Source organism: Drosophila nasuta, chromosome 3 (genome assembly GCF_023558535.2).
Source record: "Drosophila nasuta strain 15112-1781.00 chromosome 3, ASM2355853v1, whole genome shotgun sequence".
NCBI classification, from domain to species: domain Eukaryota; kingdom Metazoa; phylum Arthropoda; class Insecta; order Diptera; family Drosophilidae; genus Drosophila; species Drosophila nasuta.
The window spans coordinates 12,241,487-12,264,972 of record NC_083457.1 but is presented as its reverse complement, the minus strand read 5'-3'; the positions used below and the strand labels follow the sequence as shown (position 1 = coordinate 12,264,972).

At 42.0% G+C, this 23,486-nt stretch overlaps 7 protein-coding genes across 8 annotated transcripts in view; 4 read left to right on the top strand and 3 right to left on the bottom strand.

The window, feature by feature from the left end:
- The window catches only part of LOC132790035 (semaphorin-5B), a 43,880-nt gene extending 40,541 nt beyond the window's left edge, over nt 1–3,339 (bottom strand). The window contains exon 1 of the mRNA XM_060798457.1: nt 3,008–3,339. The gene's annotated coding sequence lies outside the window, so the exon portion shown is untranslated. The remainder of the gene's footprint in view (nt 1–3,007) is intronic.
- A 3,353-nt stretch (nt 3,340–6,692) lies between these two features.
- Nucleotides 6,693–8,139, top strand: LOC132792490 (uncharacterized). Its single transcript, XM_060801895.1, has 3 exons — nt 6,693–7,012; nt 7,063–7,523; nt 7,603–8,139. The coding sequence occupies exons 1-3, from the start codon at nt 6,800–6,802 to the stop codon at nt 8,069–8,071; spliced, it is 1,143 nt and encodes a 380-aa protein (XP_060657878.1). The 5' UTR covers nt 6,693–6,799; the 3' UTR covers nt 8,072–8,139.
- A 121-nt stretch (nt 8,140–8,260) lies between these two features.
- Nucleotides 8,261–9,467, top strand: LOC132788884 (uncharacterized). The gene is made up of 2 exons (XM_060796544.1): nt 8,261–8,820; nt 8,880–9,467. Exons 1-2 carry the CDS (start codon nt 8,302–8,304, stop codon nt 9,252–9,254), a joined length of 894 nt encoding a protein of 297 aa, XP_060652527.1. The 5' UTR covers nt 8,261–8,301; the 3' UTR covers nt 9,255–9,467.
- A 225-nt stretch (nt 9,468–9,692) lies between these two features.
- On the bottom strand, nt 9,693–13,478 carry LOC132788883 (Y-box-binding protein 1). The gene is made up of 4 exons (XM_060796543.1): nt 12,968–13,478; nt 11,205–11,966; nt 11,041–11,135; nt 9,693–10,478 (listed from the first exon to the last, which is right to left on the bottom strand). Exons 1-4 carry the CDS (start codon nt 13,095–13,097, stop codon nt 10,431–10,433), a joined length of 1,035 nt encoding a protein of 344 aa, XP_060652526.1. The 5' UTR covers nt 13,098–13,478; the 3' UTR covers nt 9,693–10,430.
- A 468-nt stretch (nt 13,479–13,946) lies between these two features.
- LOC132788872 (sterol regulatory element-binding protein 1) lies at nt 13,947–18,884 on the top strand. Of its 2 annotated transcripts, none has more exons than XM_060796526.1 (7): nt 13,947–14,190; nt 14,596–16,246; nt 16,304–17,106; nt 17,196–17,605; nt 17,671–17,797; nt 18,039–18,206; nt 18,272–18,884. In XM_060796526.1, the coding sequence occupies exons 2-7, from the start codon at nt 14,641–14,643 to the stop codon at nt 18,638–18,640; spliced, it is 3,483 nt and encodes a 1,160-aa protein (XP_060652509.1). In that variant the 5' UTR covers nt 13,947–14,190; nt 14,596–14,640; the 3' UTR covers nt 18,641–18,884. The 2 variants fall into 2 exon arrangements, with proteins under 2 accessions (XP_060652509.1, XP_060652510.1); XM_060796527.1 differs by having other exon boundaries at nt 14,593–16,246.
- A 623-nt stretch (nt 18,885–19,507) lies between these two features.
- LOC132788873 (uncharacterized) lies at nt 19,508–23,481 on the top strand. Its single transcript, XM_060796528.1, has 7 exons — nt 19,508–19,588; nt 19,648–19,883; nt 21,486–21,657; nt 21,711–21,973; nt 22,033–22,156; nt 22,335–22,939; nt 22,993–23,481. Exons 1-7 carry the CDS (start codon nt 19,534–19,536, stop codon nt 23,479–23,481), a joined length of 1,944 nt encoding a protein of 647 aa, XP_060652511.1. The 5' UTR covers nt 19,508–19,533.
- LOC132788879 (uncharacterized) lies at nt 19,863–21,315 on the bottom strand. The gene is made up of 3 exons (XM_060796536.1): nt 20,800–21,315; nt 20,055–20,743; nt 19,863–19,997 (listed from the first exon to the last, which is right to left on the bottom strand). Exons 1-3 carry the CDS (start codon nt 21,293–21,295, stop codon nt 19,890–19,892), a joined length of 1,293 nt encoding a protein of 430 aa, XP_060652519.1. The 5' UTR covers nt 21,296–21,315; the 3' UTR covers nt 19,863–19,889.
- Nucleotides 23,482–23,486: the final 5 nt, after the last annotated feature.

Below are 23,486 nucleotides of genomic sequence, written 5' to 3'. Positions count from 1 at the left end.
AATTAGTCTTTTCTTTGCCAAAAACAAAAAACTATCATAATTAAGTTGTACTATACATTTCCATAGAAAACTTAACCACAAATACAAGATTTATTATCATCTGTGCTATATATAGACATGTAGGATTGTTAATGATCTATAATACTTATTAATGAGCTCGTTCGGAAGGTCGATTCGCCAATATTTAACAAATATAGGTCACTTGGTTTTATTTTTTGCATATGCTAAAATAATAATAGGATTACTGTTAGCTAACTCTGATATATTTAACCGAAAACTGGCTCGAATATGCGGTCATAAATCTGCAGAGATATCTCTAATTAAGATCTTGAGATAGTTGCGGTTTAGCTTTTGTCATACAAGTAAACACCGACTTAATGCTTAGTCTGTATCTTTTATACGAAGGACAGTGAACTAGAGATCATTATGAAATAAGAAATATTTACATATATATTTAATACTTTAAATTCTGAAATTTAGGTATTTATATTTTTTTGAAAAAAGAACTAATTACCATTTATCGATTATAAGCTATTAGTTTTTATATTATATTTGAAAAACGTCGGTGGTATATTATCATTTACGATTTCTTTTCTTTCTAAAAGCTTTAAATTCTAACTTAACACATTTTAATTTATTTTCAATTTGTTGGCAAAATCTTTGAAAACCCATAAAAATAAATAAAAAATTGACGAAGTATTTTATAGTGAATTTTTCTTTTCCTATACAGATAATTACCTGGACTTTTTCTTTAAATACTCTTGGTTTCTTTAAAGTATTTTTTGCAGGGTATTTTCAAGTCTAAACCCGGCATCGATCAAGTGCGTGCAGCCAATGCTGCATAACATTGGCGAAAATGCATTCATCAGCATAATTAAGTCGTCAATAGCCGCTGTCTGAGCGGAGTGGACAATTTATGTCATTAGCAAATGAACGAGCAACGACTGCGACTTCAACTGCGACTTCAACTGCGACTTTGACTGCAACTCCGGCTTCGCTGTTGAGTTGAAGAGCGATGAATTTATCGAGTACATGTTAAACCATGGCATAGCTTGCCGAACTGTACGATAGCATATCACACTATACTTGGGCATTACATAACCTGCAACAATATGTACCGTTAAGCGACTCGTTAATGAGCGCTACCTCGTTCCTCCACTCTCTACTACTCTGTGTCTCCATCAGCATCATTCAACGCACGTAAGCGGCAGAAGAAGACAAGACACGAGACAAGACAAGACAAGACCCAGAAGCACGAAGAAATGTGTGCATATTAAGATAAGAATGCAATGGTCAGACTCCGACAACCACGAATGCAACTGCAACTGAAACAGCAACAGCAACTGCAGTTGGAGATCAGAGCTTGACAGTGGCCGCCAAAAGTTGGCGGCCAAGGAAAGGCAAGGAATGCCAATGAAGTTTCAGTTTCGGGCCATGTACAACATGCACTCGACTTGCAACTGGTCTGGTCGTCTGTTAGATTCTATGTTATTGAGGGGGGATTCTCTAGGCTTTTGTCTGAGCCGTCAGTCTGGTTTTTCCTCTTCTTCTTGATTTCTTTTCTTTTCTTGCAGCATCGCCTTAAGCTCTGAAATGGGTCAATTTAGTGACAAGCGAGGCAACGCTCTTTTTTTCATTGTACAATTTCTTAGTGGGATTGAACTACATGACAAACACTCGAAAAAATGCCTGAATCATAGCGAATTCTTATCCATATAATATAGTGCATGTTTTGTTCGAATAAACAATACCAAATACTTTGTTAATCACTTGTTTTTTATCGAACAAACATTCATTCAACTTGAAAACATTTCCAGGAAATACTCTGCGAACATATTATCGAAAACTGCATACATACATATATTTCCCGATTCAAGTGCACATTATTCAAAATACGTATACTACTTATTGCTTGCTTACAATCTAGAAGTTTGGGAAAGAACATAATATGAACTTGTCACCACGTTTCGAAAAGATAAACGAAAGCCACAAAACATTCGTAAAAATAATCAAAACTTTTATCGTAAGCACAGATTTATGCTAGATACCAGAGCTAATGCATAGGTGAAACTTGGTGGGCGTGCACTTAACATATTTTCTACATAGATCCACCCACAATGGAGTCGGCCATATGCATAGCTTTGCACTCGGACTTGGACTTGCCGTAATCAATTAAGTCCGAGAATTATGCGACTGACGAGGGCGCTGGCGGTTGGCATTGAAGTGGTTTGTGGGGCGTGGGTTCGAATAGTTTTCCGAGTATATTTTTATTTATTAATAAAAAAAAATAATGTGAAAATCAAGAGGCGGAAACTTCAAGGCGTTAATAAATTAGACCAACATGACCGAGCCTGACAGTCGTACTTATCAATTGAACAATTATATTTTTTCGTTGTTTTTCATACTCTTTTTGTTTTTGGCAAAAAGTTCAAGCGAAGGTTTCACAGTTAGCAAAAGCGGCCCACTCGTTTTGGCCAGCACGCAAACTAGTCACGAATCTAACCATACCCAGGCCCAGAGATCGAACCCAGCAGCGCTATCTTAAAGATGACGCCAAACAAAAATGGAAAAAAAATAACCAATCCAAGCCATGTCGAGCCTTAACTTATTAATTTAACCCAGTTTCATGCTCGTGCTACAGTTCAATAATAAATGGTACAAACTACGAAACCAATTATCGATTAATTGCAATCAATGGCAACATTAATCGATAGGTAAAAGGATGCGAGCGTCGCAAGCATTAAAAGTATCGTTGTACAATTACTTTCGATCTTTGCATTCGCATGCAAAGTGAAAGATTTGTTTAATTTTGCAATGGATTTTAGATTGTGTGAAAATCATCAACGGTCAACGTAAAAAGTCATTAACAGCTCTGCTTGATTTTGTTGTCGAGGTCAGTTTTGTGGTATACTTAAAAATAGCCCATTGTCCTCGGCAAACTTGTGTAACGTGCATATTAAAGTGTTCCCATTATTTGCTATTATTCATATGTGGTGCTTGTACATACCTATAGTAATTCCTGTAAAGCTTTTACGGTACTTTTGTTTTTTTTTTCCAATCAGCAAAACTTTCTTTGCACACAAATTCACTTTGACAACTTTTGGATTTATTATTTCGATCAGTTGTTGCACAGTTGATAGACAATTTTTAGAGGTTGTTCACTTTTTTGAGGACACTGCACCGAGACTTTTATGGAAGAGTTCCCTTTTAATGGGCAACCGATTAAAACTTAGTGTTCAACAGATGAAAAGCGCTTCATTTGTTGCAACTACAAGACATAGAAGAAAAGACGCACAGAGAAATGCCACGACACACACACACGTCTAGAGCGAACGAGCCTTAAACGGCAACTGAACCTGGAACGGAGCTTGGCTTCAAACATTGAACGCGTGAGCTTCCACACACACACACACACACAGTCAAGCACAAAAAGAGGCTCTCTTTCGTGCTCTCAGTTGTCGTGTTGGTGTGTTTAGATTTTTTGTGTGTGTGGGAGTGCAAAACTGGTTTGTTTGAGTGGCAAATGCTTGTTTGCCTGCTCGATCTGCTGCTGCCGCTGCTTCTGATCTCGCTCTCACTCCCGCTCTATCGCTTACACTACAGCCTCGTGAGCTCTCTCGCTCGCGCGCTGCACGTTTTATGCTGCTTTGCCAGCAACTTTTTTAAATTAAAAGCCATCGGCTTGGTTTTTTCGTTCGTTCATTTTATTTATTTTTTATTCCATTTCTTTTACTCGTTTTCTTCCTCTTGTGCTTCTGCTTTTGTTTGTCACATAATCAAAACAAACGCGCTTTTCGATCACGATGCGTTCTTCGTTCTCCGTTCTTTGTTTTTGTTTTGACTTCTGGTTGTTGCTGTTGCCATTGCTTTTTTATTTCGCCTGCGTTCGTTCTCTGTACTCATTAACTTTTTACAGCTACTGTTCTCTCTCATTCGTACATACATACACATGTAATTAATTTGATGGCCCCGAATTGCTGTTAGAAGCGCACACAAGCCGCCCAGATAAGCCTCAACCCATCGCAGACGACTCGTAAATTGTCTTTCGTCAAATCAAATTAGCGTCAGAGTTCAATCTGAGCAGCCAGTGAGGTGATTTTTGTGCTCAGTGGAATCTTTATTAGTTATCTCTGGCTCTTCCTAGCTTTTGGCCTTGCATTGAGGTCACAGCTCATCACAGATTTGAATGTTAGCATGTGTGAGCACTATTGAAGAAGACAGTAGTAACAAATGTGTTCCTAGCTCAAAACTATTTCCAGGACAGCCTAGTGTTCTCTGGGGAGTATAAAGCAAAAGTTAATGGCACATACGCTGACTGGTAACAGAAGTGTTCCTACTGCTAAACTGTTCTCAATGTCTTCAGGCAAGTCAAGAGTTTCGCTAGCAAGTAGCAGATGTGTTCCTAGTGCAAGGCTCCGTGACACTTTGGTAAGAGATGTGTTCCTGCAAAACTAATCACAAGAAAGTTTAATGATCCCGACCTTGAGTAAGGGAAGAGTGGTAACAAAGGTGTTCTTAGGACGAAACTGTTCCAAGACATCGTCAAATGCGAAGCAAGATTTAAGCTACTTTAGCTGCCTAGGGAACAGTTCTGTTGTGCCACATTTACATACATATGTAGATTTTTTTGTAAGACTTAAGTAAATACATCTTATCTAGGTGCAACTCCCACATTGGCTTATGGCGTCTTACATAAACAACATTATGTTTGTCATCCTATGTGGATGCAACTAGAGATGTGTACGTGAGCTGGCGTGACACGACACATCGAATGGCACTCCCAGAAAGAATCGAAACGGAAACAGCGCCACAAACCAGTTAAGTTAAAGCTCAAGAAATACATGCGACCCACGTCAAAAAGGGACATGGCAAACATAAATGCAATTGAGCGACATGGGGCATGGATGCCCATGCGAAAGATGCAGACAACATGTCAGTCGAGTGGAGCTTTGGATGCGACCCGAGACACAGATCGAGACGGAGCTCGAGACAACAGTCTGCACATGACAACCTGCAATCAAGCGCCAACAGCCAGCAGCAACATCAGCAGCAGCAGCAGCAAGCGTCAGAGTCGAGCTTGGGCCCGGCCATCATCAACATGCTGCATGCAACAACGTACACATAAAGCGTAGGCAACCAACAGTCGTTGCAACAATGACGCGACATTTGTACGGGGTTTTTTAAGTTAAATTATGCGCCAAACAAATAAGGTCTCGCCATTGCCATAATGAAGTTAATGCATGGGCCATAATCAAGTTGCCAGTTGCAAGTTGCAAGTTTTGCGATGTCGCCAGTTGCACAAAGTCATGGTCGCTGTTCCCAGTGCCCCTCCCCTTTCTTCCCCCTTCCATAGCTGACAGCAAATCTACAAATGTTGCCAAGGCTACAGCAAAAGAAACGATCGCAAAAAACCGTCAACAACCGCAAGAAACAATTAAGTTTGGTTGTGCAATAGAGTCAAGGAGTTAAACACACACAAAGAGGCAGGCTTACACACACTCACTCACAACGTTCATTTTAAAGCTTTGTGAACTCACAGCTGGTTCATCAATTAACGCAAGCTTTAACTGTTGAACCAGCAGCTGGTTCCTCAATTGAACCACGCGCCAACATAAATACGGGGTACGCAAAGCCAATGCAAAACTGCACCTGTGGCCTCCAATAAACTTTAATTTGCGATTAAGTGACAATTTAAGTGTTAAAATTTTTGGGCAGCAGCCACAGCAGCTGCGTGCCAAGTAGTCATGGCACGAGCCAAATATTTAGCAGCCGGCTTAAATCGAGACACTGCAAGAAGATCTAAACCGGTTGCTAAAATGCTCCCACAGGCAACGCACAATTTAGCTGATGGCTTTCATGTCGGCGTCAGTTCGCGGACAGACAACACTTGAGGCCGTAGCTGCAAAACGTAAGCCGATGGGGTTCTGCTTCATTTTATTTTCAATTCACTACAAAGATGGCATCGCTCCCATTAGACTGTAAATCGTGCTGCAATTGTCGTTGATTGTTGTCGTCCGTTTTTTCTTTTCTTGCTCTCTTTCCCAGCTGTAGTCGACGTTTTGGTTGATTAGCTGAAATGCGTGCGAATTTGACAATTGTAGATCTCGGCAATTTATCTATTTATTGTAACCATTCTACAGTTCATTCTTTACACCTCTACTTCTGAGATCATATATTTTTTATATACATATATAGATTACAAAGTGTTTGCTTACTTTTAAATTAACTTCGAAGGGTTTTGATTCGATCTTAGAATACCGTTGGAAAAATCAGAATTCGAACATTTTTTTTTAATTTTCATACATATACATATATACAGATTACAAAATTTTTGTTTACTTTTTAAGGAACTTGGAATAATTTCGATTCGATCTTCAAAACTGTTTTAGTTTAGAATATCGTTGGATAAATTTGAATTCGAAAATTTATTTTTAATTGAAGGGCGCCTTATATATCGAACTAATGCTAGTTCCAGCTCGATAGCGAGCCTATCGAAGTATCGATTTTGAAACTGTAGTAGAAAGGGTATAAATAAAAAAAGACATAGCTATTAATAGCATAAGTAAATGTTTATTTTTTAAGTATTTTTACTGTTAACTACAACAAATTAATAATAGAATGTCAATCAATTATAAGAAGTAGAATCCCAAAAAAAAAACAAAGTTATGTTATGCTAGTTACTTAACCGTATTTTTTGAATTACATGTTACTGTCACACTGTTTCTAGATATACTGAGCGGACGTAAACATAGTTTAATATTATTGCTATTACAACTAATAAATGAATAGGTCGTAAGTAATGAGGACAACCAATGGAAACTCTTCCCCTCAAGCCTACCGGCCTCACAATGTCAGTAAAAGACAGCGAATGACGGTAAAGCCGAAACTAACGCCACAGCTTATCAAGCGTCCAATTGCAACAAAATTCAAGAATCAAAGCGCACACAACGAGGAATACGATGACGATGACATATACAGCGATGATCTGGAAGAGGAACCCGATGATTCGGAGGTGAATATATAAAATATATTTCCATATATTGAAGTAAAGTTTTGTTCCAGTGGCAGCCAGAGCAAAGCGAGCGTCCCACGCGAGAACAAAAGTCATCCTCGATGCGACCGCTTCTCCAATTGCTCTCGGACAATTCGTCTCGTCGGCCTGGTGACCAGATAGGCAAAGCACCTACAAGCGCAGCCCAGAAAAGAATCTATCAAGATATTGACCTGGTCTCTGATGATGAAGAACTAACCACAAAAGTCGAAGCAGAAGACTCCCAAATTGAAGATGAATTACAAGATGTCCAGGCGCCAAAAAGAAAAAAAAAGTCCAGCGGTCGTCGCTTTTTGTGGACACCCAAATCGACAAGTCGCATTATCGACTTGTGGGAGAAGTACCTCAAAGATATTCGCGGCAAACGGAAAAATACGGAAGTACATAAACAAATGGCTGCGGAAATGAGCGAATACGGCGTAACACATAGGGAAATTAAATTTAAAATGGACAATCTCACTAAGAAATACAAGTGAGTCTGCTAAATATATTATGTATACTAAATATAAAGTTATAAGTGCATAATCCCATAAATTTCTTTTCAATTTCAGAATCGAATTGGAAAAAATAGCTTCGGGAAAAGAAACAAATTGGCGTCAATTCAAACGGGTTCAATATTTTCTACATGGTAAAGTCGATTTTGAACAGATAATGTTCGACAACGCAGAGTCCTCGCCATTTTTTGAATTCGACCACAGCGAAGCTGGGAGTCAGGAATTCGATCTTTCCCAAGAAGATTTGCAGCTTAAAGAAGAAGTGGAGCAAGAGGAGGAAAACATAATTGAGCAAACAAAAGAGGAGTCGCCGCCAAAAAATGTAAAGAAAATGCCGGAGAAAAAAATTTATCGACCGAATTGTGTATCGGACGCAACTGCTCCCAAATCAGAGAGAATTCTACAGATTGAGGAAGAAAAATTGGAGATTGAGAAGCAAAAATTGTTGGTTATGAAACATATATCGCAAAACTTGTCATCGATCAGCAAAACGCTAGTCGAACTTTTGCGAAACACAAAAAAATAAAAGACAATGCTGTTATTCTTTATAATGACTGCTATGTTTAAATAAATCTTTAAATAAAAAATATAACGACAAAATGTAGTAGGTGATAATCATTGCCATTTTGCATATGACATCCATCAGCCTGGTATTCAGTATTTTTGCCAAGAGCCGTGGTATTATTTGGCATGTCATGCATGACCGTATACGGTCACATAGATTTTGTGCTTTGATAAAAACTGCAAAACACTGCAATGTTTGTTATAAATGTTCAGGAAGAAGAGACAAAATGCACAGAATCCCAATTGGATATATTACTTAAGATCCACCAAGGGCAGTATAGACTAGTGAAGAAGTACAAACGCAGTTCCGTATGGAACGTATACCGGGAAATCGCTCGACCCGATGGCAGCAAGCTCAAGTGGCGTTACTATTGCACGGGCTGCAAGCGGGTAATGCAATCCACAGGAGGAACAACCTCCAACCTGCGCATACATAAATGTCATGTGCGCTACCTTAAACAGCACGGCCGTGACAATGGAGAACCGCAGCAACAGCAACAAAAGCGGGAACAGCAACCACAGCGCAGTCACATTAACATCCAAAGATTGCCGGTGGCGAAAAAGATGACAGAGAGCAAAAATCAAAGGTCTTCATTCGACGACTTATATCATGTGAAAACGGATACATTCAGCGATGTGGAGCAAGAGGAGGAGGAGGACGAAGATAACTATGTGGATATGCACAGCTTGACACATCCCATCGAAGAGAGCGTAAGTGCATTTCTAATATGCTACTGCTATAGTTAACCTCTTTCAATTGCGTTCCTCAGATTGAACAACTTGATTCGTCGGAGGTGTCGTTGGCAACCAGCGAGCGACCGCTTTTGAAACTTTTCTCCGAAGAGGACTCCTGGTCACCGGAAATAACCGAGGTGCAGCCCATTGAACTTGACCAGCTGACGGAGGAGCATTCTCAGCACTTCAGTAAGGAAACAATTAAGCCTAACTCTGCACACTCAATGCACATTGATGCCTCGGCGATATCTGAAGCGGAAAGCTATGGCAGGGCTTGGGCGCATGCATTTCTCAAGCTGAGCGAGGAACAAAAGGTTTACGCGAAGCGCTCTATCGATGAGCTATTGGTCCTGGGGAGATTGGAACGCTTGAATATCTCGACGGTGACATCGCTCACAACCAATTTGTAATTGTAGCTCGTAATTAACATTAAGTTTAAAGTTTTAAGCTAAACTATATTAAAATGTACTAGACTCATTTCAGCTATTATTTGACTAATATTGACAACTTCCTACAATTGTATTCTCTCTGCAATCTAAAAATTAGCATTTTAATTCTAAATATTACTTTAACTAGACTATTTCCTCCATATTTAATAAAAAGCTCTTATTTCAATTGCGGTGAATTATAAAATTGCTTTTCAGCTTCATTCACCCACTTAATACGGACTCAAAATATGAAATAATTGTTAAATGCGTTTTAATGTTTTTCAATTTTTTTATTTTTTCCAATATATTTTTTTTAGTTTTTCTCTTTTTAAACGTTTTTCTTTGTTGCATTTTTTTTTTTTTGCATTTTGTATATACTTTTCTTTGCATTTAGCTGTGAATTACAAGTTGTTTCTCTCATTTGCTTTTTTTTTTTTTTTGTTTTTGCTTGATGTTCGCTTACATTTGTGGGGCTTTCTTGCGTTATTTTCGCCTCTTATTTTTTTTGCTCTGGAGCTTCCGAATTGTAGATGTAGCTTCCGATAGTGTGTATAAATGTGTATGTGTGTGTATATATGTCTGAATGTGTGGATGCATGTGTGTAACGTAATTGAAATCATATTTTATGTGAGGTTATGTGAACATCTTAAGTTTTAATTGAAAACTGACAAAAACGTACAACAAAACTTGCGTGTAAAATTGCAATTAAATAAATTTCCAAACAATTGCATTCTATAAATATGTGAATAATCATAATAATAAATATATTTTGTGTATATAGATATTCTTTGCTTTGCTTTCTCAGTTTAGTTTCGTCTGCATTGAAGTTGATTATTTTGGTTTGCTGACACTTAAATATAATACAATTGAAATTTATGCAATTCTTTCTCTCTCACTTTTCTCTCTGAATTTCTTTCAACCTTTATCTTTGCATTTTACACATTGGTTTTGCTGTCGCTTTTGTCCCAGATAAAAAAACAAAATCAACACGGCGGCCCCATTTACAAATTTCACATTCTTCCTTCCTCATCTGCAACTCTTGATGTTGTTTACCATCTGCCGCTGATCTTGTTGTGGTTGATGTTCTTGATGATGTTGTTGCAGATGTTGCTGTCGTCGTTGTTGCTGATGTTTGTTTTGTTTTTACATAATGTTATTCTATGCGGTGCTTTCTGTTGTTGTATTTTGCAGCTCTTGAGCGCCGTTCTGTGTGATTTTCGATGAAAAATACGGGGGGATGGTTGGAGTAGTGTTGCAGGGTCAATAATTGAAATAATAGTGGATAAAATAAAGAAAATAAAAAACAGAATAATTATAAATAAAAATCGAAAACTGTTGAATCAATTGCATTTTGGAAATTTTCACAATTCGTTGTTGCATTTCGCTTTCGCATTCGGTTATCCCACAGTTATGTTAATTCTATGTTAAATCAGCGGCGCGCTGTTACATGCATGTTAAGGAAATGTTAAGAACCAAAGCCTCTTAAGTATACGATTGTATTTTGTGTTTAGGTGTGTAAGTGTGTGTGTGAGTGTATTAGTTGTTAATTATGAGCACATTTTTAATGCATTTGCCGTTAGTTGTTGTTGTTGTAGTTGCCGCCACCGAAAGCCATATTGTTGTTATTAATATAATTGATGTTGTTGTTGTGTTTGTTGTAGTTGCTGTGCTGCTAGTAGTTCATGTTGTTGTTGTTGTTGTTGTGATTGTTGTTGTTTTGTTATCGTTGGTGTTTGATTTGTTCTATTTTTGGCTTTTAGTTCATTACCTGCTGTGGCTGCTGGTCCATGCCACCGCCATTGGGTTTACGATTCTGGCGACGCGGACGGAACGGCTGACGCGGTGGTCCTTGGCCGCCTTGAACTACAGAAGAAACAACACATCAAGATTAGCCAATCAACTAGATGTACAGATGAATTTAACTGTACTCACTGTATTCGCCACCATCACGACGCGGAGGTGGTCCGTTGCGTCGGAAGAATCGTCGCTGGGGACCACCAATGCCACCGCCACCACCACGACGTGGCTGTCCATCGCCACGCTGCACACCATCGGGATTCTGATCGTGCACACCTGGTTCAGCGCTGCCATCACCGCCACCGAGCACGCCACGCGCTAAATGACGTGGATAATAGTTGTTAAAGCGACGCTGTCCTGAACCGCCAGGTGGTCCGCCTGGACCACGGCCGCCTCGTGGAGCACCGCGTGGGCCACCGGGTGGACCACCGGGGCCGCCGCCGCCGGGACCACGGCGATAGTTCTGACGGGGCTGACGTGGTCCGCCTTGCAGCTGTTGCTGCTGCTGCTGGCCATCGAGTGGCAGTTGCTGCTGCTGTTGTTGTTGCTGTTGGGGCGCCAGTTCATCGCCATCGTTGTCACCCTCGCCGGGCAGCTTGCGGCGATTCTTCTTCATCCAGGGGCGGAAATTACGACGCTTGTCGGCGGCAAACTGACTGCCGCGCACTGGCTCGCCAGATGGCCCAGTGACATTGGCCGCCTCGTTGCCCTTCTCGCCAATGACCACATCGAACTCAACAAGCTCGCCATCGCCCACCGAACGCACCGCCTTCTTGGGATTGTTGCGCGCAATGGCGCTCTGGTGCACGAAGACGTCCTCTTTGGTGTCACTGCGATTGATGAAGCCATAGCCGCTCTTCACGTTGAACCATTTAACAGTGCCGGTGACTTTAGTGGCTGCACAAACAATTAATATTTAAATTAGATTATATTTTTTCAAAATATTAAACAAAAAACAAATATAAAATTTATGCATAGTTTGAAGAATATACCTTTATATATGAGACTATAAATATATATGTTTTTGTAAACAATATTGCCCAACACGACTATCAACGACTTTTCTAATAACAATTGTAATTAATGAACATTGTGAGGTTAGACCCGAATCACAAACATTTGTAATCGATAAGCACAATTTGAAGCTGAATTTTTGAAAATTAAAAATACCCTAAAAAAGCTTCATCAGATTTAAAAGCAAAATAAATATATTTTTTTAGTATTTTGTAATACATATTACAATTGCAAAACAGATCGCCCGTTCATACGGGAGCATATAATATTTCAGATGGCATTATTTTGGTTATAACGCTCAGCACATGTTGAAGTTGTGTTTGCTTCTCAGCAGCAGTGTATACAAATAAAGTTACCAAAACAATGAAGACACACACACTCACGCAGGCATACACATGCAAAACAAATTAATTGTACTCTCTTTTTGCGAGAGCGGGCGCGCATGGAATTGGGAGAGAGAGAGAGATTGAGAGAACAAAAGCAAACGACGTTGGCGGCTAACGAATTGGGTTGCCAACATTTGTTCGCTTGATGGGGCAAGGGGAGCATCGTGGGGGTGGTGGCCTGCGCCGCCACCGGCAAAATGTAGAATTTTCATTTCGTTGCTTGTGCCCGCTTTTCTCATGCGGCCGGCGAACGTGTGAAATTGTATGTATGTATGAAGGTGCCGCATACAAAATGGCGTCGCGCGTATATTTTAAGACTCGCACACACACTCACGCATATTTTTCATATACATACATATGTATGTCTGTATGTAGTATGTAAGCAGCACGCCGCCGTTGCCTTTCATCATTCCTTTCTATTGCTATTTTGGTAGCACACACACCACTCGCCGCCATGTGTTTGCATGAATGAAAATGCAAATTGATTTCGATGCTTACCAATGATTTCCTTTGGTGGCGGCGCTGGCTTGCCCTGCGCTTGCTGACCATCATCCTGCAGTTCTTCCTGGGCCAGCGGTTGTTGCTGTTCAATGGGTAGCTGCTGCTGCTGTTTTTCTGAGTCTGCCATCCTTTCTAGCTAGCGTTTCGTTGTTCTTATTTCCTCAAAACGCGCACAAACACCTAACACACACGCACGCGCTTCCAAAAATAAAGGCAAGAAAAAATAAAGTACCCTCTGCTGCTTCTTCCTGCGGCGGCAAAGTTTTCGTTTTGCTTTTGGGCCTGACGACGATAGTTTAGCTTAGTAGTTGTTGTCGCAACTTTGTTTTTCTTGACTTGAATTTTTGGCTGCTACACGTTAATTTGTTGATTTGGTGTTGGTATAAGTGCGGTTCGAGTTGTGGCACTCTTTCCACTACCACTTTGATGTTATTTTCGAGTGTGATGTTAAAACACTCACTCGCAGGGTTTTCTTGGCGATTCTATTTTGTTCGCAAGCACAGGAAGTGAAACATGGCAGCTATAGCTAGTGTTGTACAATTTTTCGAGTTCAATTGCTCCGCTACAGAGTTGCTTTTATTATTTCGATAAATTACCTAGACTATCAAACTTGTATTTTTCATGTTGTGCAAGGGTGGTTACACTAGGCACACTTTTCGCGGTAATGTGACCAACAATGGTATATTATGTAGACTTGCTGGTATTAAAATGCAAAAAGTGTTTTGGAATATACATTTTAAGCTATTGCAAAAAGACGTTAATCGTTTACAGTTATACAATTTAATTATTACGTACTTTACTTTTAAGTGTTATCAAATTAAATAACGCTCGAAACACGATACGAAGTATTTGTAAATGTTTTTAAAGCTGAAACAAAGAAAATCTTATCAAAAAGTTGCGCCAAAAGAATTTTTCTGGTATTTCATTAATGGACTTTAAAGAGCTTATTTTGAATTTGCGATTACGGTCACGTTGTGTTGATTTCACATCAGAGTCTATAATTTCGTTAAATTGTGAACTGTTTTGTCAACAGCAAAACAATAATAATTTGTTGATAATCCTTTGCAAAACAAGCTTTCAAAAACTGACAATGTGCAGAATAAGCATGTCAACTAATTAGTGCATTAACTGTGTAAGAAACAGTGCCCGCAACTATAATCATGGCCAATAGTAAACCGCAATAGGTTTCACAAACGGCAAACATAGTGCTTATTGTAAAGGTTTGTGATTTTTCAAGTTTATGTGGATAAAAAGACAATTTAATAACGTAAATAGTTTGAGTGGTTGAAACTAAGTGACACATGTTCGTCATAATTAAGTGGTAGCTTTTACTAGGAAAAAGCGGCGCTGTGTTGTTGTCTCAAAACATCGTATGATTCTTGGCGCGCATTCTGATTGGTCGATCAACTTTTGCATGTTTACTTGCGTGTACATTTGTATGAGTGTTGTGTAAGAGTGTGTAGCGTGTGTGTGTTTATTATTGTTGTGTTGTTTTTGTTGTGGTTGGCTTTGTTATTGCGCCGCTTCGATTACAGCATGGGTCGGATACCCTATACGGCGAGGGGTTTAGGAGGTATTTACAAGTAGTTGACTATTTAACAGATATGCTTATTTTTTATCAGCAGAACACGAAATTAATGTAAACAAACACGTCAGCGCTTGAATAGAAGATGAACATGAATAGTGATCAGGATCTAGAATTCTACATGAGAAGCTCCCTGGAGCTGATGAAGGAGGAGGAGGATGCACTTAACATCATCAAGGAGATGATACCATCGGACATGTTGAACAATTTTTTTACCGACATGGACCTGGATCCATCTCAGTTGGCCGATGAGATCAATCTGGACATGAATGTGGCGCCGCCGCTGCTCGACTGTGGCATGGACTTGCCACAGCATTCGCCGGTGCAGCCGCAGCTTTCGCCCTCGCTGCCCGTGCAGCAGCAACAACAACAGCATCATGTGAAGAGCGAGCACACGTCGCCTCTGCACATCAAGGACGAACTACTACTGCAGCAGCAGCAGCTCTACGATTCTCCTCCATTGTACAAGACGGCTGGTCCGATGGCTTCGCCCAATGCCAGCTATAGTCCGCAAGCGTTGCCGCAGCTGCTTAAGCCGCAACCACAGCCCACCATGACCATACACCACATGGACATCAGTCAGACATCGCCCCAGCAGCAACAACAACAACAACAGCAGCCGCAGCAACAACAGCCTACAACCGCAATACTTTTTGCATCCCCTGCTAACAATGGCTTCGTCTATCAGGTGCCCATGGAGTCGCCATCACCACCGCATCAAGCAGCCGTAACAACTACAACTGGAACTACACCAACTGCACCCAAGAAGACGCAGCATGCGGCAGAGAAGAAGTGGCAGCCATATCCAGACAAGAAGTCGTATTTTATTATGGCACCAGAGCAAAATTTCGTTGTGGAGCAGCCCAATCTCTTGCAGTCGCCGCGCAGCACAGCAACACCAACGACTGTGGTCAGTCCCAAGAGCAATCGCAAGTCGGTTGCTGTGGAATTGGCACCAACACCAAGTCCAGCGCCATCTGCGCAGCCCGCTGTCAATGCCAAGGTTCCCATACAGCGTGTGCAGCCTAAGGTGAAGGAGGTGAAGCGTTCGGCGCACAATGCCATTGAGCGGCGCTATCGCACATCTATCAATGACAAGATTACGGAGCTTAAGAACCTCGTAGTCGGCGATGCCGCCAAGCTGAACAAATCCGCGGTGCTGCGCAAGTCCATTGACAAGATCCGGGATTTGCAACGTCAAAACTACGAATTAAAATCGGAGCTGCAGCGATTGCAGCGTGAGCTGATGGCCAGGGATGGCTCCAAAGTCAAGGATCTGCTGCAGTTGGGCAGCAGCGGCATTGTTAGCTCCACATCCGGTTCGAAGAAGCGTCGCCAGCAATCGCTGGCTTGCGATACGGACGCCGGTCTTACGCCTCCACGCAGCGACGTATCCGATCCATCGTTGTCGCCGGTGCATTCGGACATCTCGTTGCCGCCGTCGCCGTATGGCGGCTCCACGGCCAGTTGCACCAGTGGCATCAGCAGCCAGGACGATGTGCTCGTGGTCCCCAGCTCGATGAGCGGAATGGGCACGCACTCGCGTCTCGTGATCTGCATGTTTATGTTCGCCGTGCTTGCGGTGAATCCCTTCAAGCAGCTGCTACAACGTGGGCAATATGCTGGAGACGACTTTGTTGACGACTTGGGCGCGCATCAACAGCGCAACATTCTGAACTACGATGCAGATGGTAAACTTCGAACTATTACTATTTGTTACATCTAATTAAAATCGTAATGTATTGCAGATGATCGGGATTATAATGGTTGGCATCAGAGCTCCTGGTTGTGGCTGGTGAATCCACTGCTCTTGCTAGGCTGCCTAATCAAGCTCTTGGTCTACGGAGATCCGCAGCTGGACACGCAAACGGATGCATATTATCAGCACAAACAACGGGCCGAGACACATTTCGCTAAGGGTCAAGCTGCGCAAGCCAATGCCGCCTACTTGAATTGTCTGCACATGTTTGGCATAAGTTTGCCGGCCACTAGACTCGAGTGTTATTCCCAGACCTGTTGGCAATTTCTACGCTTTCTATTCCATCGACTTTGGCTGGGCCGTTTCCTCTCCCATCGTGCTGGCGGTCTATTCTGCAGTTCGACAAGACGCAAGAGCGCTCTGGCCTCCGCCCGAGAACTGGCTTTGCTTTTCAATCGTCTGAACCAATTGAACTTGACTGGAACTCATAATGGAGATCGTAATGGCATTATGATGGCACTTTATGCAAGCAACATGGCCGAGGTGGCGCATAGTCTGCTCACGCCACGTGAGATCATCAGCATACACGTCATGGCCGCGTTGAGGATGAAGCGTAGTTGTCCCAAGTTGCTGAAGAAGCTTTGTGCTCGGTACTACATGAGTCGCGCTCGTTTGGAATGTGGACGCACTCGGGCCGCGGAGCAGACGCAGGAATTGCGCTGGGCATTCACCAACTATGGCTATGGCTATTGTGCAGCTCATGTGTTCGACTACGATCTAAATGCCGGCGAGCAAGACGGCTTCTTTACGCGTCTAGTCAATCCCTGCGATCCGGCAGCACATGCCATCAAGGTGAGTTGAGAAAAGGGTATTTTACCCGATATACAATATAAGGAGATGAACCTTTGAGATTACTTTTTAAACTCTTCTTTTGCTTACAGCAATATCGCGAGCATCTGCTGTACAAGGCGCTGCAGTGTCTCGTCGGCGCCGGTTCCCACAAGTCCAACAAAGCCGCACCAAACAACAATAATAACAACAGCAGCAACAACTCGAACTCGGGCAGTGAGACAGCGGAACACTGCGGCACCATTGTCAGCAATGTGCTCAAGTATACTTCATTGTTGCGGGAAACACTCTTGGCGGATGAGGATGATCGCGATACGAATGTGGTGTGGTGGGCAAATGTACTAGAGATCGCTGTACACTGGCTGCTGGGCGAGGATGCGCTGGCGGAGCAACTATACGATAGTGTCAAGCAGTTGCCACCACAACTGCAAAACGATAGCGAGAGCGAGCTATTGCCGCATGCCCTTCATGCTGTGCTGCGCGCCAAGATGGTGTTGCTCAAGTGAGTTCCCCCTTTAAGGAATTTCAGTAATTTCCTTATCTGATTTACAACTTTTGCATTTGCAGGAACAATGGAAATACTTTGGACAAACGTCTGAAACGCTTGATCAACCAGTTGTGCGATGAATCCAGCAATCAACTGATGGAATGTCTCACCATCAATTTCATCACCAACGCCAAGGGCATCGAACTGGTAAGACGAAAGCGTCTAATGTAATGAGTGCATGCCGCAAATGCCGCAATTCCTCTAGAGCTGTCACACGAAGGTGCATTGTAGTCGCATTGTCTGTCCCCTGTTTCGAGCAAGGCAATACAACTGCAGTGCAAGCTTCGTGCAGTTTCCCAGCAACAAAAGTCGCAGTCGCACCACCCGGTTCCCAGTGTTTTTGTCCCACACTCTTGATAGCTTGTAACTAATCTGATTTCTGCTACAGTTATTCCAGCTTTTGACCTGTGACTGGCTACTGGAGACGCGCACCGCTTTGTGGGAACTAGAGCACATGTCTATCGAGGATGATGGCTACTATCAAGTGCCGGGCGATGAGCTCGAAAAGTTCCAAATCGACTTGAACTCTCTACGCAGCATTGTCAAGAATATACCAGTAAGCTCTGAGCCTCATTTTCCACATGCAATCACTGTTAAATATTTTTGAAATTATTCCCATAGAACGCCCAATCCCGTATCTATTTGTATGAGGCAGTTTGTCGTCTGATGGCCGGCGCCTCGCCGTGTCCCACGCAACAGCTACTGGACCGAAGTCTGCGCTCGCGTAATGCCCACTCCTCCATCTTCTGTGGCAGCAAGGATCGTCGTCGTCATCAGAACTTTGAGGGCGGCGAACGGGAGCGCGCATCCGCCATGTATGTTGCTTGCAAATATTTGCCGCCAGCTCTATTAAGTTCGCCGGGTGAACGAGCTGGCTTGTTGGCTGAGGCGGCCAAAACGCTGGAGAAAGTGGGCGACAAGCGCAAATTGAAGGAATGCTATCAACTGATGAAGTCGTTGGGCAGCGTCGGAGCCACTGTGAAGCAGTGAGCTATACTACATTTAAATAATTTTAGTTGAAATCACGAAAATAGTTCTTAAGTTCAATTTGCAGTTACCTTGAGGGATCCGAGTGGTTCTCCCCCCATTTTAGATCTTTATGCTGGTAATTTCAGTTTATGGTTTATAATTTATTCTAGTACACATGGAATAAAACAATTTCCATAACTGTTCTTTAATGGATATACATATATAATTTATTTGAATAAATATTTCAGCAGTTAATTTGCGTGCAGTTAACAATTGGATTTATTTATTGGCACTTTAATTTAAATGTCCCCCTTCCAATTAGCCGCAAGCAGCGACTAACTAGGGATGCATATTAACTTGCTTATAAGGCCGAGCGTGTTGGAAATTCGCTTCCATTTGTCTTAGGTATTACAGAATAGGAAATTTTAACTTTTCTTAGATTTGCAAAGTTAACGAGGTTTTTGATTTTTGTTAAGACAAGTTTTTATCGTGCTGTGAATAAAGATTTTTAAAAAATGATTTTGATAACGATTGCTGAAAGGTAAAGAAATTTTACTATTATTTAAAAATATGAATTATTTAGATATAATAGAAAATATCGTATTGCTTAAGGAGATACTTCAATACAATGAGAATACATTTGTAAAAGTTTGGCTATAAAATATCGAGTAATAACGTTTTCAGGTTGTAGTTTTTCAGTTAATTTTCAAACACATAAAATTGAATATTTATGCAATAAATACTCTCTATAATTGAAACGATGTAAAATAATACAATTGAGCAAAGGTACAACTCGTAGCAAAATGCAGTGATATGTTTTACCATTGATTGATGCAACCCTAAAAGCAGACGCATATTATATAGCCTATATATATAGCCCCTCTTTGGCATCCGATATTACAGAAGTCAGCAACATGTCGGTCATGTTAGTGACATCGAATTATTGGTCGACAGTTCTAAGCTTTCTCGGTGAGTCTCACTCGAATTAAGTATAAGAATAAAAGTAATAAGTAATCGAAATGATGCAGCACAACAATACTTGATGGACTCGCATGCCACATGTATTTTATGGCATCCATCTTTTGATATAAGCCTGGAGACGAATTCACCACTGGCCGTAGTCCATTTGGAGCCCCAAAAGTGGTTTAATTCGAAGCACACTGCGGATTACGAACGGAAACGTGCCGAGTTAGAGAATAATCGTGTGGAGTACAATGAATGGATACTGCAGCTGACTTTGGCCATTGAGCAGTCACATTGTGAGGTGAGCTTAATCTAGAAATACTTCGTGTTTGGTGTGTCGATCCGGTGTGCATAATTCGCAAGCTGTTCGACGCCAGTCGAGCTGCAAAAACTGGCAGTTTGTCCTACCCCGCAACTGCAAGAGAAGTGAGCAATTAGAGTTTTACAGTGGATGGTATGATTCAATAGTAACCTCATCTTGCAATTCCTTTACGGCTATCGACTCCAAAGTAAGTAACAAAGGTGGTCGCGTCTTTTGTGCGCGTAAAGCTTTCTGTGCTGCACTAATAAGCTGCTCCAGCTGGTCGTCCAGCCAGCGCTTTCCCAGCTTTAAGTGTTGCAACTTACGGCAATTGCTAATCACATCCAACAACTCCATCACGCTTACTGCAGCCTCAGTGCACTGCAAGACCAAGCACTCCAATTGCTGCAACTCGCACAAGTTGCTCAGCGCCTCCCGTGGCCACATAGGACAAGCAAGCATCTTGAGATTGGCCAGCGCTGTGATATGCTCTGCCTGCTGTGGTTTCACTTTTGTCAGCTGCAATTGCTCCAAGCGATCCGCATAGCGCTTGGCCAGCGAGCGAAAGAGGTTGTTGTTCACTTGTGTGAAGAGGCGCCATATCAAATTGAGCGATTTCAAAGAGGGAAAATCGCCCAGATCACTAAGCGTTGTTTCAAAGTTCTCCAGCGACAAATGCTCCAGCTGCGGACAGTGTTCAGCGAGAGGAGGAAACTGTCGTCGTACGGCGAATCTTAGTGAGAGGCGGCGCAAAGATGGCAAAGCCTGCAGTTGCTCCATGAACTCATCATCCAGCAGCTCCTCGTCAAAGCCATCAATATGCAGCGCCTCCAGCTGCTTAAAATGCTGCAGTTGCAGTACTAAAATCAAATGAAACGTAAATCGAAAGGGATGTTGTTGTGTTTTGATAGTTTACCAATTGGCGCATTGGCATCGGTTAAGCTGATGCTTTTGAGATCTTTGCGCTGCATCACTTGCAGTATATTGGCTTCGGTGCCCTGCATCTGTGTCAGCGGCACGTAGTGTACGAAAATCAGGTGCAAGTGTTGCATATTGGGACAATGGGTATTCAATAGCCCTAGGAATGGCAACGTTATGTTATCATCCCAGCGTCCATGTCGCAACTCACACTCCAACACGCTATCGCCGCACATTCCCAGCAGATAAGGCCAGTCGGCCAGGCTGCGCAGCATTCGCATGTTGATTTTGGCAAAGCGACGCGGCGCCTCTTGCATGAAAACATCACGAAACTGCGGATGGGCTCGTGCTAGATTCAGTTTGTCATCGAGCGCGGTCAAATATGCAAATATCTTCACATAACAGTCGTAATTCAGATCCAATATAATCGTTTTTCGTTTTTGTTGTTTGCTGGCTAGGAAACCCAGCGGGCAGCCGAGACCAAGCTTCTGCATTGTTTACATTTACCGGGGTGACGCACTTCCAGTGTGACCAACATCCTTTGCATCTTCACCAAGTTTGGGCTTTTCTATGACCATCAGTCGTTAGATGCTTTACTAAGTATTAATCAACACTGCAGATATTTCAATTCAAAAAGTCCAGGAATTGCTAACACGTATTTGCATTATATATTACTTGTTTCAGAATTTTATAGCATTTCAGGAGTATATTCCACAATTTGCGCATTCGTTTTATAATGCCAGCATTTATGCAATTTGGCGATCGACCCGAAATCGCTTTATTTTCGTCTACTCGGATGAACTGCTTTCTACTACTGTTGATTCATCCAATTACTTTGATGGCTACATATTTCATGGTAAATAATTATAAATTCTTAATGCACATCATTCTTCACGTGATTTTATTCAGATCAACCCAACATTCTCCTGGTTAACGCGCCACTTTTGAATTCAACTATATTTGAAATCAAATCCAATCAATTTGTGGGACCTCGTTATTTTGGGAAGGAACCAATACCCGTAAGCTTTGATACGCTGCAGATTTATGATGCGCAGCTCGAGAAGGTTTTATGGGATGGCGGCATTGATCTCACCAATAAACTACGGAATCTTCAAGGACGTGAAATTGTTTTGGGCATTTTTAATTACAAACCTTTCATGGTAGTCGACTATGTATGCGAATAAGTTATAAGAAATTTGATAAATTTTCTAATTCATATTAAATTATAAAGGACAAGCAGCCAAAAGTGTATAATCGAGCCCAACATGGAGCTGAGGTGCACATCGACGGCACTGAAGTGAGACTTCTGCTCATTTTTTGTGAACTACACAATTGCACGGTGCAAGCAGATACAAGTAAGTACAGGGTAATGGTTCACCGAATATAAAATACCGTTACTGTTCAATTATTTAATAAATGTATGCAGACTCACTTTACAGCATCTTTAAATGCATTGAACAAACAGTTTTCAACTGATGAACATATCGATAATTTATCAACTAAGTTATCAATAATCAAATTCAAATTTCGCAGCTGAGCCCTCGGAATGGGGCGACATATATGAAAACTATACAGGCACCGGCTTGATGGGCATGGTGCTGGACAGGACAACTGACTACGGTATCGGTGGCTTATACGTGTGGTACGAAGCCTATCTCCGGATGGATATCTCACAATTTCTAGGACGTTCTGGCGTCACCTGCCTGGTGCCAGCACCGCATCCAATAATCAACTGGGCGTTGCCATTGCGTCCCTTTCAAGCCACACTCTGGATCTGTGTGTTGGCCTGCTTAATTCTGGAGTGTTTATCGCTGGCCTGCACACGTCAATGTGAACGATCTTCAGTTCGCAATTGGCAGCAAAGTTTGCGCTTTGGTTTCGTCAGCACGCTCAAGCTGTTTGTCAACCAGAGCACCAGCTATGTAGCCACATCGTATTCCTTGCGCACTGTTTTGTTGGCTAGCTATATGATTGACATAATTTTGACGACAGTTTACGGTGGAGGACTTGCTGCCATATTGACGTTGCCGAAACTTGAGGAAGCTGCCGATTCACGTCAGCGACTCTATGAGCACAAATTAACTTGGACGGCAACATCGCACGCTTGGATTAGTATCTTTGATGTTGACACGGCTGATGTGAGTAGTAATGTTTGTGTGATTCATCATTTATTAATTCAGTTCACTTGCAGCCGATTTTATTACGACTTATGGAACGTTTTCGGGTCTACGATGCCGATAACATTGCAATCAAATCGCGCACCGAACAAATGGGCTTTGTTGTAGAGCGTATGCAATTTGGTCACTTGGCTAATGCCGAAATAATACCCGATGATTCCTTGTCACGGCTCAAGTTGATGGTTGACGACATCTACTTTATATATACGGTAGCTTATGTTCCGCGTTTGTGGGCGCATCTCGATGCACACAGTCAATTTACACTCGCCTGGCATTCGTCCGGTTTTGACAAATATTGGGAATGGAAGATCGCAGCGGGTTATATGAGTGCCAATAGGCAGAATCGCATGGCAGCATCACAGATACCCAAGTTGGATATTGGACCCGTTGAGTTGGGCATAGATAACTTTATTGGTTTAATATTGTTGTGGTGCTTCGGTATGACATGCAGCTTGCTCGCCTTTGTCGCCGAGATATGGTGTCACCCAGTCGATAGATTTTAAATGCG